At 44.7% G+C, this 13,685-nt stretch overlaps 1 protein-coding gene across 1 annotated transcript in view; it reads right to left on the reverse strand.

The window, feature by feature from the left end:
• Nucleotides 1-367: 367 nt before the first annotated feature.
• VANGL2 (VANGL planar cell polarity protein 2) overlaps nt 368-13,685 on the reverse strand; it is a 97,359-nt gene continuing 84,041 nt past the window's right edge. The window contains exons 7-9 of the mRNA XM_066609021.1: nt 10,361-10,496; nt 7,461-7,692; nt 368-3,636 (exon numbers count right to left, since the gene is read on the reverse strand). Coding sequence (XP_066465118.1) covers nt 3,376-3,636; nt 7,461-7,692; nt 10,361-10,496 — 629 coding nt within the window. The 3' untranslated portion in view covers nt 368-3,375. The remainder of the gene's footprint in view (nt 3,637-7,460; nt 7,693-10,360; nt 10,497-13,685) is intronic.

Consider the following 13,685-nt stretch of genomic DNA (forward strand, 5'->3'; position numbering starts at 1 on the left):
AGTGCCGCTCTGGTGCCTGCAGGCAGCCTTACAATCGTCCCTTTGAGGATCACCAAAAGCCTGATGTGGCCCTCAGTGAAAAGGAGTTTGACACCCCTGTCTTACATTAAGTGGCAAATATGCTGTTTTATGAAGGTCTTATACAGCTCCTTTGAGGTCATCTACCACACAAGCACCTATTTTGGCAGGTGTACCAATTTGTATGCCAGCCGATTGCCTCAACACATAATGGCACTATCTGACCTGAAGGCATTTGTCAGCAAGGTCACATCTGCATGAAAATAGTTTTACAAACTGATCACTGAAAAAAGGCATCAAAATCCATACAAAAGAAGAAAAAAAAAAAAACACTGAGAAGTGCCCATACTTACCGATACAAAGGCGCAAGGGCAGGCACAATCACCAAGGCCCAGCAGCATGCAAAAGCCAAAATGCTACTCATGACATTTTGCCTTCTGCATGTTTCTGGGAATTGGTGTTTGCGCCTGCCCTTGCATCTTTGCATCAGTAAGTATGGGCACTTTTCAGAGATTCTCGACAATCTAGCACATGGGGACATTGAATCAGAGAAACCTTCATTCTCGATGTCCCTTGTGCAAACAACAACTAATTAGGTTTCATTGAATAAAACTTTTTGCTATACTGTGCAAGACCATCTTCTCGAAGACTGTGGACAACCAATCCAATGATTACTTTCCATGTGTAGAAAGGATTTATTGTGGTATATTAAGGCAAATTTATATAATGTGACAAATTTTTGAAAACTCATGAAAGCACAAGAGTCAGTCCTATGAATTATCTTAATAGAGAAAGCCACAAATGTTGAAGCCAAGGCCATAGAGAAGATGAAGTTTTTTTTCATAATTTTTGCACCCAAACCAAAACAGCAAGCAAATAAATCATAAAATTAAAGTGGTTGTCCAGAGAGTGGACCCATGGTCAACACCCAGTCACGTGGCATGGTCCTTTCATTGCCCATGAAGTCATTGTAGGGGGCTGGCTATTTGGCTCATTTCAATAACCAAGCCAGACCCTTTCTCTGCAACAGGGGTGTATAGGCCCTCTTTCTTGTTCTGCTTTTGTTTATTCCCCCACTCCATGGTTATTTTGCCTATTATGATAATGTACACTAGTTGCTTTAAGCAAGTGGCTGTGGGGGGTGAAGTACAGCATTGTTAATTAAAGTTATTATAAAGTCTAAGTTGTGGTCTCTGCCCATACCCTACATGGGAGGCTCCTGGGAACATGGACTGCCACGTAAACAGTTAGACCTGGTCCCTTGCTTCACTGCTTACTATCAGCATTTTGATCTCCACCTGGTTGACCCATAGCCAATCCGCAACCACCATCATGAGAAAAAGGCTAGCTAACTTGAAATGTTTCAAACCACCAAGACATCATGGGCAATGGAAGAGCCAAAACCATTTGACTTTGTGTTGAAACTGGGCCTGAAATGGAAGCTCCGATACTGCTGGACAGGGTAAGTATGTCCCCTCCCTTGACAACCCCCTCAAGTCACAGTGATCTACTGAATGTTGACAATTATTAGGCCACCACAATTGATATTGTATTGAATTTAATGGGAACAGCGCCTGTATTACCAACCCAGGCCCTGCAATGTGCATGAAGTTGTCTTCCCTCTGCTTCATACACAGCTGCTGGAAGAACAGCTAATCAGCTGGGGTCCCAAGCAGTGGACCACCATCGATCAACTATTGATAATCTATACTGAGGTCCTAAGGATAGGTCATCAATAGTTAATAGGTAGACAACACATATCAAGAAGATGAATATCAAGGATCAAGGAAGAAGAGTATCAAGAGGATTCTCCATTTTGGAGAGGTGTCTGGTGCTGGATGAGATGCGTAGCCTTAGAATTAATTTTTGGGCCAAGTTCAACCCAACCCAATAAAAATAGACGAACATCCTTTCACACATCGATTTACTCATTTGTCAACAAATAAGTTAGGTAGTGTAAAAACAACTTTATTTTATCTTATTTTTTTTTTTACGTCCTTCAGTAGTGAGAAGCTAGAAATTTTAAAGTCCTTTTTTATATTAAAAGTGAGAGACATCACAATGGAGGGAAAAATGTAAATGGATTCTTGTAAACACCACATCCTACTGCCTCTCCTCGCAGAGAAGAGGAAAACAAAAAGGAATTTGAAAATTAAGAAAAAAAAAAAAAAAGACACAAGTGTTACAATTTTTTCCCACCTTTTTCCCCCAAAAAGATGGCAAAATACTAAAATGATCATGTCAACATAAATAGGCAAGCCAATCAGAGGGGCCTATAGACTGTAAACGAGATGACAAGGCTGTTAGTGCACTTCGAGTGTTATGGAGTTAATCCAGAGACATCATATTGGAATGCAACTGTTGGTAATTTCCTGGTTGGCACCTTCGAAACAGAAAAAGTGGTGCGTGAACTAAAACAAAAAAAAAAAAAAAGCTATTGGAGAAGTTTATGACATACTATGTTGGTGAATTTACAATCTCAATGGTATACAAAAAAAAGTTGATATCCTGCCTACATATGTACGGGTACATTTACAGATTTGAAGTTTCTATTTTGTACAAATTAGAAATATTTTTTTAAAAAAACACAGTGCCACAGTTTAGTGGTTTTCAACAAAACCTGCCTGGACTTAAAAAAAAAAAAAAAATTGTAAAATCAACAAGAAAGCTTTTTTTGCCAACCCTCACTTCGGTATTTTTGAAAGCTACTAAGTTATAGAGGATCATCATCTGGAATAAACCACATCCATAGATTCAAAGTATCTTCTGGAGCACTCCATGCTTCAAAAAGCTAGAGGTGGACCTCGGTGAGGACAGCACCAAGAAATTCAGAGGATAGAAAAAGCATCAACTGATAGCCCTTTGTTTTTTGGCACCAAACATTTGTATCCGTTTATGGCCTTTGGCTGGTGAAGATGTTTATCGAGAGGTCCTGAAGAAACTCCGGAGTAGGTGGTCTTATTCCTGAAGTTTCGGCTGATGCAAACAGTAGTAGATCTCAATTATTGCCAAGATGGACAGACGAAAAATAATACTACTTAGGAACCAGACAGAAGCACCGGCTCTATGGTGAGAGTCATTGAGCACCCTGGTAGCGAGAAGAAAGGGGTCTAATTCCCTTCTTGAAATGGAAGTAATGAGATTCCACGTAGGTCCTTAAGTTTTGATGGGTGATAACAGACTTACCAGTAGTTCCTGTTTGGTGCATACCCAAGGAAGGCATGTTGAGGTTTTTGTAAAAAGTCAACTTAGAGTTCGTAAAAAGCCACCAAGGAATAAAGACAACCAGAGATGTACAAAAGTCGTGGCCATCTTTCCTTTGTATTCCACTTCCATGTGGGTGAAGGTCCTTAGATTTCAAACTGAGGTCTCTGACTGAAGCCTCATTACGAATTTATGTGATTTGGGGTCTACAAATTCTTCTGAGAGCTTAAAGAAGGGTATCTTTTTAGTGCTAACCACCAAGCTGAAGTCTTGACGCTTTAGAACAAACACAACACCGTCTTTCAATCCATTGGTCACTGGTTCCTCGCTGACTAAAGTCCACTGTTTAGCCAGCCAGCGATCCTTGTGGTACTGGATAGTTGGTCCTGGGCCCAAGTACCTCTCAAGAAAAGCCTGGGGAGGAAAGAGAAACATTTTTTAAAAAGGAGTTAATAAGAGATTCAAAACTTATTGCCTTTTTTGGTGAGGGGGCGGGGGGGAGAACGAACCCACCTCATCATATTTCATAACTAATGGCACATGGAGAACTTCTGAAACTGCACTGATGCCAAGGTGTTATAATTGTGTGAACCATTAACAATTGGACACAGTAAGCAAGTATAGTCAAAACTATTAGGAAAGCAGCATCGGGCACAAAGGTTAATACTGGGGTATAAGATTAGAATTTCGAATCTGATTAGGGTCAACATCTGCATGGAGTTTGTATATGGTTTGCTTATGCGGGTTCTTCCAGGTTTTGTTGTTGGTAAGAAACCCTATAGATAAGAGAGAATCCATTGTAGCACTTTAGGATTACTCTGTCAACATAATGACACAAGCACTCATGCAGTTAACCTGTGTCAATTAAAAAGATTTTGAGGAGTCGGAAAGGAATATTTTTATTTCCATCAATCAAAAACAGTAATTAAAAGGGGTTTTCCGGGCAACTAGTAATGCCAGAATTATGGAGCAGAAACAGGTGCTCTGACCCGTGTAGTGGCCGGTACTGGTAATTATAGGTACAACTCTCAATAAAATTAATGACAGTTGAGATCACAATTATAAGTGGCAGCCACTACACCGGGGTTGGAGCTAACTGCTTCCACTCTGTACCACCGTGTTGTGGCACTGACCGTGGGGTTCCGATCAGGAGATCTGGAACGGCTCATGGATGATGGAAGCATGTCATCCACAGCAATCAAGTGGGTGGCTCGAATGGTCTGGGTACGGCTACTGGACCATAGGGCCTAATTAGCATATGGAACAGGAATTTAAAAAAAAAAAAAAAAAAAAAAAAAAAAGACCTTTTCCACAGCAATGCCAGTATTATAGTTAGTTTAAAAACAAAAAAAGTATGTTTGATTAACCATTTAAGGACTCTGCCTAGTTTGGGACTTAGAGAGAATAATCCAAAAAGATTGCCATAACTTCTTTCTTCTTTGGCATGGCCGTATGTGGGCCTGTGCTTTACATGGCAAGCTGTAGTTTTTATGGTTACCATGTTGGTGTACTTGAATTGTATAGAACTCTTAACTTCTGCTGGGCGAAAATTTAATTCTGCCATAGATTTTTTTTCTTTTGTTATGGCGTTCACCATGCAATGCGACATTAATTTTTGGATTGTCATAATTATACGAACCAACAAGAAAAAAAGTTAGGTCCACTGTATTTTTAGGCTTTTCTACCTTTGCATAATATAAAACCTTCAGCATTCAGAACATTTTATTTTATCATGGACGGAGCTCTGTGAGGGCCTGCTCTTTTGCATGACTAACTAATTTTTATAGGTCCCATTTTCGTTTTAGGATGCATATGAACGAAGGAGGCCTCCTCCACACGGCCAGATTTGCATTGCGGAGTCCACGGTGGACATCCGCATCAAATACCACCCCATAGCATGCTATGGCAAAATAGATTGCGATTTTCCGCTCGCGGAGAAGAAATCACAGCAATTCTGTGCGGCCTGCGCACCGACGGCTTCCATAGAAGCCGTCCATCCTGCAGCACTACCACAGTGAGCAATGCGAAAGTATCATGGGATCCGCGTCATCACATACGCGCAGCGGAGTGCCGGCTAGCACATCCGCAGTGCAGAAAGAAGCCGCCGGACAGGTATGCAGAGGTCACAGGCTGGGCACTGGGTCGAACTCAACAGTGGGAAACCTGCATGCGTGGGCCTACGCGCCCGTGTGCAGGAGGCCTAAAGGGAAGACATACAAAAAGTTTTTAAAAGACCACATAAAATATAAAAAACTATTTTTAAACTTTTCTCTCTCGGGGACTTGAACCTGTGATCTTATGATTTCTTAGATAATACACAGTTGTACTTTTGTACTGCAGTTTATTATCGCTATTCTTTTTAATTAGCAACCATGGCAAACCCGAAGGCCATTGTCTGGCACAGGAGAGGGTCAAGTGTTGTGTACCATAGCCATGATGCAGAACTAATTCTCCCCTGAACCATAGACTAGTGGGGAATAACCCCCTATGAAGAGTCACTTTTTACAAGACGGTAGCCCTGCTGGTAGGTATAGTAAGAATAGCAATGGATCACTTAGCCCGCTTCTCTTTTCTGTAGGTGTGGCTGTCCGGCCCCATGACCAACTAATGTAAATTTACGTCAGGCAGTTGTGAAGTGTGCATGTAGCGGGCTCAGGAGTAGAGTCCACGCCACACGTCAAAAAGGGTCGGACATCGATTTGCAGGAATGCTGCCATCCAATAGGTGGCGCCGCAGAGGTATTGTTCCATCTCCCTTATTTGCAATCCAAACTAAAGAACATTAAAAGAGTCAAAATACAAAAAACTACAATGTTCTACAATTTTTTTTAGTCCAAAAAACATTTCAGAAAAACTTGCATCAACTGGGAGACAAGTAGTCAACTTGTTGGACAAGACCTAACCCCAAGAGCCAGCTGGGGATTACAGACTCAACGCAGCAGACCGTTGTGGTCGGAGCCAAGAGGCGGAGTTAAAAATTCAATGGAAAGGAAAAAAAAAAATTGCAAGGATACAAACTCTATTCTAACCCGTCGCCTGACACATAAGCCAAGTGTTTACGATCTGAGGAATGGTTGTTTTAAAAGGTCTCAGAGCTTTTCACGGCCTTTTATTAAAGGCTTCAGGGTGCGATCCGCGCATCTGCTCGACGTACGACAAAGGCTTCTGCGGAGAGCCCATGATTAAATATGAATGAGAGATGTGAATATTTAATAAAATGTGAGCGTGAGGGATAGTAAAGCCTGCCTGCGTGAAACCGATAGCCTTGTTATCCTACGGGAGTTGACACTTGTGCTGTAGTTCATATTCGTGAACACTAGGGGGCAGGTTTGTATCTTAAAGGCGGAAGAAAAACTAAAATATCAGATTACGTGTAGAGAATTTACAGCTTAATAGGGACAGAGTTTAAGCCACAGTTTAGCAAGTTGTCCTACACAAGCTTAACACCTCAGCAGGAAACGTTTCGTAGGGCATATCAGGAGAAAATAGAGCGGCATCCAGTAACGCTAGCGCCGGACTCCCATTGGGAAATATAGCTTGGAGGACCGACAATTAAGCTGGTAACTGCAGTCAAAAACATTCAGGAATGTACCAGGATGAAGCCAGATTTTTGGATGTTCCAATGCCACCTGCTATCTAGGAATTACTACTTGGACTCAAGCTGGCGGCTTCTCATCTAGCCAAGCAGAACCCTACTGTGTGCCCTGACGAGGCACGAAATTCCTCGGTACCCTGGTTTGGCTTGCTAGCCATGTTACAAGGCCTGTCAATGAGGAAATGGAACAATGCCTCTACAATGAAAAAAAGAAAAAACAACTCAACCTGTAAAAAACAAGCCCTCAAACTGCTACGTCAATGGATGCACAAAAGTTACAATGTTGGAAAATGGGGAGGAAATACCAAAAATTAAAAAAAAAAACAGGTCTATCATTAATGGGTTAAACATCTGGAACCGGAGAGGTGTTTGACATCTCCGACTAAAAATAACTGGGGTTGTCCGACAAGTACTTCAAGTTGGGTCAGATCATTAAGTCATAGCTGAAGAGATAACGTAGATGGGAAGGTCTAGAGTTTGTACAGCAGCAGGTAAGAAGAAGAGGTTCTTCGAGATCTGCTTTGCCAATATTTGGTATAGAGGTTCTATAAATGAGGATACCACCAGCTTAATTTTTTTTTTAACAGCAGAAAGATCCCACTCCTTCAGACATATATGGCCATTAAAAGGTTACCCCCACTAACCTTTGGAGTCATGTCGTGGGTGATGCAGAACTCAAGGTGTTGCAGGATGCTCTCCATGGTGTGGTACGGCTGCTGTTTTGTTGTCCGGAGATACTTCTGCATCGCTCTAGCCATTGAGGCAAAGATAGCCTGGGCAGCCTCTCTGGGGTCCATGATCTCACGTGGGTTTTTCTGGTCCTCTTCCTGTAGCCTCTTAATGTGAGTGAAAGCTTCTTCTACAGCAACTACCAACCTAGGATGACAAAATCAACCATCTTAAAAAATAAACCTTTGCACATTCGAATGTCATAATAGCCACATATCATTGGCCAACCATTCTTCCTACACCCCAGTTTTGGTGATGGTGGAACTTCATAACTGTTTGTGTAGAGGGGACCTCTTCATTTCTATTGCTCTTTACTGGTTTCATTTTGTTTTGTTGTTCCAAGTGTATAATGTGACAGGTTTTATGGTTTATTTTAAACATGGATGAGGTAGTGCCGCACAGGGGTAAGAGCTCTCGGGCAATGCAAGAAGAGGGAGGAGGATTTAAAAAGGGCGAGCTCTGCACACTTACAATGTGTGCTAGTGGGCCCGGGTATCTTCCTACCCGTTTGTTGCTCCATGGCTACGCTACCTTGGAATTGGAAATAATTGGCTGTGCACAACGCCCGACCTACCACGAATGCTGGGGCTCCATTGTGTGGCTAAACAAGTAGTAAACAATGCAGGGCAAACGTAGTGAACCTGACTCTAAAATATGAAAGTTGGCAATGGCCGACATCTACAGGGTGGAGTCAAAAAGACTGATCCAGTGCTATATCTCAATACTGATGTCCTACATTGACTAAGAAGGTATGGAAGCGCCTTACAAAGCTATGGTGCACGGGCCCCTGGGGGTCTCGGAACATGGATTTCAATTGTGTGTTGTGGAGAGAGTTAGGGCCCGTGTCAACGACTGTGTTATGCATCTCGCGAAGTGCCGTGGGACCACTGCTATAGCTGAATTATGGAAAGTACACTGGAAGGGATATCCCTCTCCTACGATAGGGAGAGGTCATCCACCATCTACAGGAGATTCAGGTACGGATTCACGTTGATTCCCTGGAATGAACACCGGTCTAATGAGGTGATCACATCAAATTCCAACTCACATGTTCATACTGAAATCAGCATGGTCTTCTGATTGGGCTCAACTTTTACTAGTATTTGCATTGCATCTGCACTAAATTGGGCTTCACCATTTATTAACACAGTCCCACAATGATAATGTCAGCCCTAGACTGCACAATCAATTGGCTCCATGCATGTATCGTAGGAGGCCACTTCCAGTAGACTTTCCTTACTTCAGTCACAGCAGTGATCCCACGGAATGCAGAGCAACGAAGAAAGTGGATTTTTGCTTCTCACGCACTTCTCTTCCACTTCTTACAGGGGCCACAATACAAAATTGAAATCCCTGTTCTGGGGTCCCCAGGGGCCCGTGTGCCATACCATCCTATAGGTTCATTCATGCCTTCCTATTCAAGTACGCTATGCTTATTTCCATATAGGACACCAATAGTGAGATCTAGCGCTGGATCCGTCTTTTTGACTACATGCTGTATAGCCATCATTGTGCCCTCTTAATAAATTCTGTTGGTAATAAAGGCAACAAGGTGAAACTTTTTGTGAGACCATCACGCCAAATTCCAGGGCTTCACTTGTTGACAATTATTGTAAATTACATCCATCTACGCAGAGTTCATCATTAAGAGGCAGATGATGATAGATGGAGCTGCAGGTCAGTACAGGTCTTACTCGACACCAGTCTGGGGTAAGACATACTCAGCTGACATAAGAGGAGGCAGAGTAATACAGACAAGCTTAAAAGACATACCATAAATCTTCACTAATCCAAGGATGTCTGAACTAGATTAAAACCTGTCACAGATGCTCCGTTGTGGGCCAAAATGAGGATTTTGTACAGCAGTTAATTAGAATATTTTGGCACTATATGGTAATATATGATCCTTCATGAAATGCGGCAACAAAATGGAGATGCCCTTAAAGGGGTTGTCCATTTGTAGACTACTGATAACCTTTCAGCAGGATAAGGAAATAATATTTAAGCAAGTGTCTACCAGAGACCCCAGACTGCAGTTACAAGCTCCGGCCACTATATGGGGGTCGAAGCAGCAGCTTCCACCAAGTACCTCTGTGTGTAGTGGCCAATAACAGGCACGCGATTAGCCGGGGTCTCAAGTGGCGGACCCCAGCTGATCAACGATTGATGAGCTATCCCTGAGAATAGGTCATCAATAGTATTTCCCTGGAAAACCTCTGTTACCAGACAACTTCTTTAAAGTTTAACCAAAATCCTCTCTCAACACCAAGTCTTCAGGGGCCCAATAAGGAACCAAGTTTGGTATTTAAAAGGTTCCCTTTTAAGTTGTTGCTTACCAGTTTTCATTAGTGAAGCTTTGGTTACACGGTGATGCCAGCCTTGCCATGCAGAACCAGTCTTTGGTTGGAGGATGTCCTGCGTAGGAACTTCTATCGATATCTCCCTCCCTTATGCTGTAGCTATAACCTACTGTACAGTGCACAAATAAAACTGCCAAAGATACCAAATAGTTGGCCAAATAATACTGTCAAGTCAATAAAGCGGGGGTACAAGCTCTTGGTGCCCGGGCCATAAGGGCAGTAAGAAATGTAACCACGTATGACTGCAGAGGTCACATCCTTAGGCCGGCCACATTGACATGTCATTAGATTGAGTGGGTTTGCAACATAACCTGTAGTCTGTTCCCATAGTCTTCAATGTATCTCATCCATCTATAACCGGGTACTATTATCAGCATTAGCTATGCCCTGGCATATCATGGTAAAAGTCACCCAGATGGGATTGCCCCATCATTGAAGAGGTTTTGTGGAGTTACCTTGCTTTCCTTTTCCGCACTCTTCGCTCGTGTTCGGCCTCTTCGTAATAATACTCATTGTGGCTGTTGTCTCTCCTCCTGGCGGCAGCCGCTATCACCGCCCGGGACTGACCTGTTGAGTTGTTAGTAGAATTTTCTATAAAAAAAGAAAAAATGGAAGTTAGAATTAAAGAGAACAAGGAAAGAAAATGTAACCCCAACCAAAGAGTTTGAGACATTTGGACATTTTAGAAAGAATGATTTAAGGAATTGATGGTAAGAAATGGAGAACATAGAATGTCACCCATAAAGTGTAAGAGGGGAACTAAGTCACCATTAACGATGTCGTTGGTCTACTGAACTTTGCAGCATTGCTTAACTGGTAGACAAATCTTACAAGACAGGTCTTCATGGTCTTCTGCCTAGTAAATTAGACTGATCAACTATAAATTGCAAAAAAACCCCAATACATTTTGCGTAGTAAATTAACTTGTTCGTGACGGCTAAAACACCTTTTTGTCTTGGCTGACTACTGACAGCCAGGCTCCTGCTCTAACTGCCATTAATGGAGAAAAAAAAAACGTAGGCCTCATGTCCATGGGGTTAAAATCCGCAGCGTTTTTCCCGCACGTGGATCCGCGCCCCATAGGGATGCATTGGACACCTGCAGGCAGTTAAATACCTGCGGATGTCATTTTTCCTTTAAGGCGCGGATCCGTGTGCGGGAAAAAATCCGGACATGCTCCATTTTCGTGAAGGTCTCCCGCGGGGACGGCGAAGCCTATGGAAGCTGTCCGGATCCGCGGAACACCCGTACCATAATTAAAACTCACCTGTCCTGGACGCTGCAGGTCTCCCTTCCTTCCCGGCTGGATCTTCTTTCTTCGGCCCGGCGGATGTATCCGGCGCATGCGCGAGGCACGCTGCCGGCGTGCCGAGCACATCCGCCGGGTCGAAGAAAGAAGATCCGGCCAGGAAGGAAGGAAGAACCGCAGCGTCCGGAGAGGTGAGTTTATTCTTATTTTTTGGCCTCATGTCCGCGGGGCAGGAGGGACCCACTACGGATTCTCCATGAAGAATCCGCAGCGGGCCTTGATTTTCCCCGTGGACATGGGGCCTAACATGCCATAATAAATAACTACGGTATGTAAGCAAATGACATGAAGTCACATGTACCTCAAACTGGTAGCAACAAAAATTGGAAATTTCCTTTAAAAAAAAAACCAAAAAACAATCGATCATCCTATTTTTATTGAACGGTGAATGCCGTGAAAACAAAACCAAAATAATCAAATGGCAGAATTTCTGGAAGGTTTTCTGATCTCCTAACAAATGCAATAAAAAGTTCTACAACATATTATATGCAGCCCACAGTGCTGCCATTAAAAATTAACCTCATCACCCCCACACCCACACCTAAAAAAGAAGCCCTCATATGGCTGTTACTGAGTTATAGCCTTTGCAATGCAACTCTAAGTCACTACGGTTAATAACCAGTAGAAGATCTTTGAAGACTTCTCTCGATAGACTACAAGTTGTGCATCTTCAGCTTGTACTCAATTCTGGTTAGAGTCATCCTAAGGAACGCAGGACTACCCATCTGTTACCATACAGCACGGCGCGTCGCTCCGGCGGCCTGGAGCCCTGTGTCGAGGTTATCCCAGCAGCTGTGGGCGGCGGCGTGGGCGTGTCCGCCCGTAGGGTGCCGCCCGCCCTCCTCCGTTCTTCTTATGCAGCAGTGGGTGGAGTTGCCTCCTCCCACTCTCCGCCCCTGGGCGGAACCTTGTGGTTAAAAGACTGGCAGTGAACTGAGCTCATTGCCAGTTATTGGTTCTGCATGCACCTAGCCAGTCTGTCTGCGGGTCTCCTCAGTCAGTCCCTAGTTGTCGGTCAGCTCCCTCTGGTCCCCTATTACTCTGTCTGTTTGTGTTGGTTCTGTTTGCCTCTAATCTAGTCTGGCCCAGTCAGCACTAGTTGCTATCCAGCACCCTGCCAGTTTGCCTGTGAGTTCCATCTCCAGCCTTGTCAGTTTTGTTGATCTGATTCATCTGCCTCCTCTGTCGGCACTCTGTTCCCCCCATTAGGTAGGTTCCTGCTTGTCAGTCGCCAGGTCCCTAGCCAGGGCAGGGACCGCCGTCCAGTTGTCCGCCTGGGGTTAGCCAGGGCCGAGGCAAGTAGGCAGGGACAGTGGGGGTGCTGGAGATCAGGGCACCCCAACTGGCGCTCGGGGGGCAGAGTGCCGTAACATAATAACTGGCCCTTAAAAACCGTTTGTCATGGAGGCGATCAGTTCCCTCACAAACCAGCTGCAGGCCCTGGTGCCTGTGATCCAGGATTTATCCGCCCGCATGGTGGCCCAGGAGCAGCGGGGGGTGTCGCAGGGGGCGGACGCCGCAACCAGCCCCGAACCCAAGTGCCCTCTTCCCGAGGTGTTCTCTGGGGAGAGGAACAAGTTTTTCGTTTTTCAACAGGCGTGTCGCCTGTTTTTTCGGATGCGTCCCCGCTCTTCCGGCTCGGAGGTCCAGAGGGTCGGGCTCATAATGTCCCTGCTGCGGGGCTCTGCCCAGACTTGGGCCTTTTCCATTCCCGAGGGTTCCCCCTCCCTGCATTCGGTGGACTCCTTTTTTCAGGAATTTGGGGGCATCTTCGATGAACCGGACAGAGTGGGGTTGGCGGTTTCACGGTTGCTGGCGCTGCATCAGGGGTCGCTTTGTGTGGAGGATTATTGCTCCAGTTTCAGACGCTATGCGGGTGATACTGCATGGAACGATAGCGCCCTGAAAGACGTTTTTATGCAAGGTCTCTCGGACGCGGTCAAAGAACTGTTGATCTCCCATCCCGTTCCCGGGTCCTTAAAGGAGGCTATGGAGTTAGCAGTGAAGGCAGATAGGAGGCTCAGGGCTGGGAAGCAAGATAGACCGACCCATAGAGTCAGGGAGGTCATTTGTCCTGTCCCCTCCCCGCCCGTACCAGTCTCTGTTCCCGAACCTATGGAACTGGACCTGCTGGACCCCGAGGAGCGACGCCGGATTCGGTTATTACATCATCTCTGTCTCTACTGCGGGAAAGCTGGACATCGGGTGATAACCTGCCCCCGGAGGCCTCAGCGTCCACAGTCTGAATCGGCAGAAAGACTTCCAGTCCTAGGCGATTGCAGGGAGGGTCGCCTAGGACCTCAGGTACGTCCTAGACTTCTGATACCCTGTCAGGTTAGATTCCGGAACTTCTCCCGCCTAGGGCAGGCGTTTATTGATTCCGGAGCAGCTGCTAACCTGATAAGCATGCGTCTCGTTGAGCCCCTGAGGGCTGAATTTGTGGCGCTAAAGACGCCAATTCGTTTTGCTAG

This window comes from Eleutherodactylus coqui, chromosome 6 (assembly GCF_035609145.1).
Source record: "Eleutherodactylus coqui strain aEleCoq1 chromosome 6, aEleCoq1.hap1, whole genome shotgun sequence".
Classification (NCBI taxonomy): domain Eukaryota; kingdom Metazoa; phylum Chordata; class Amphibia; order Anura; family Eleutherodactylidae; genus Eleutherodactylus; species Eleutherodactylus coqui.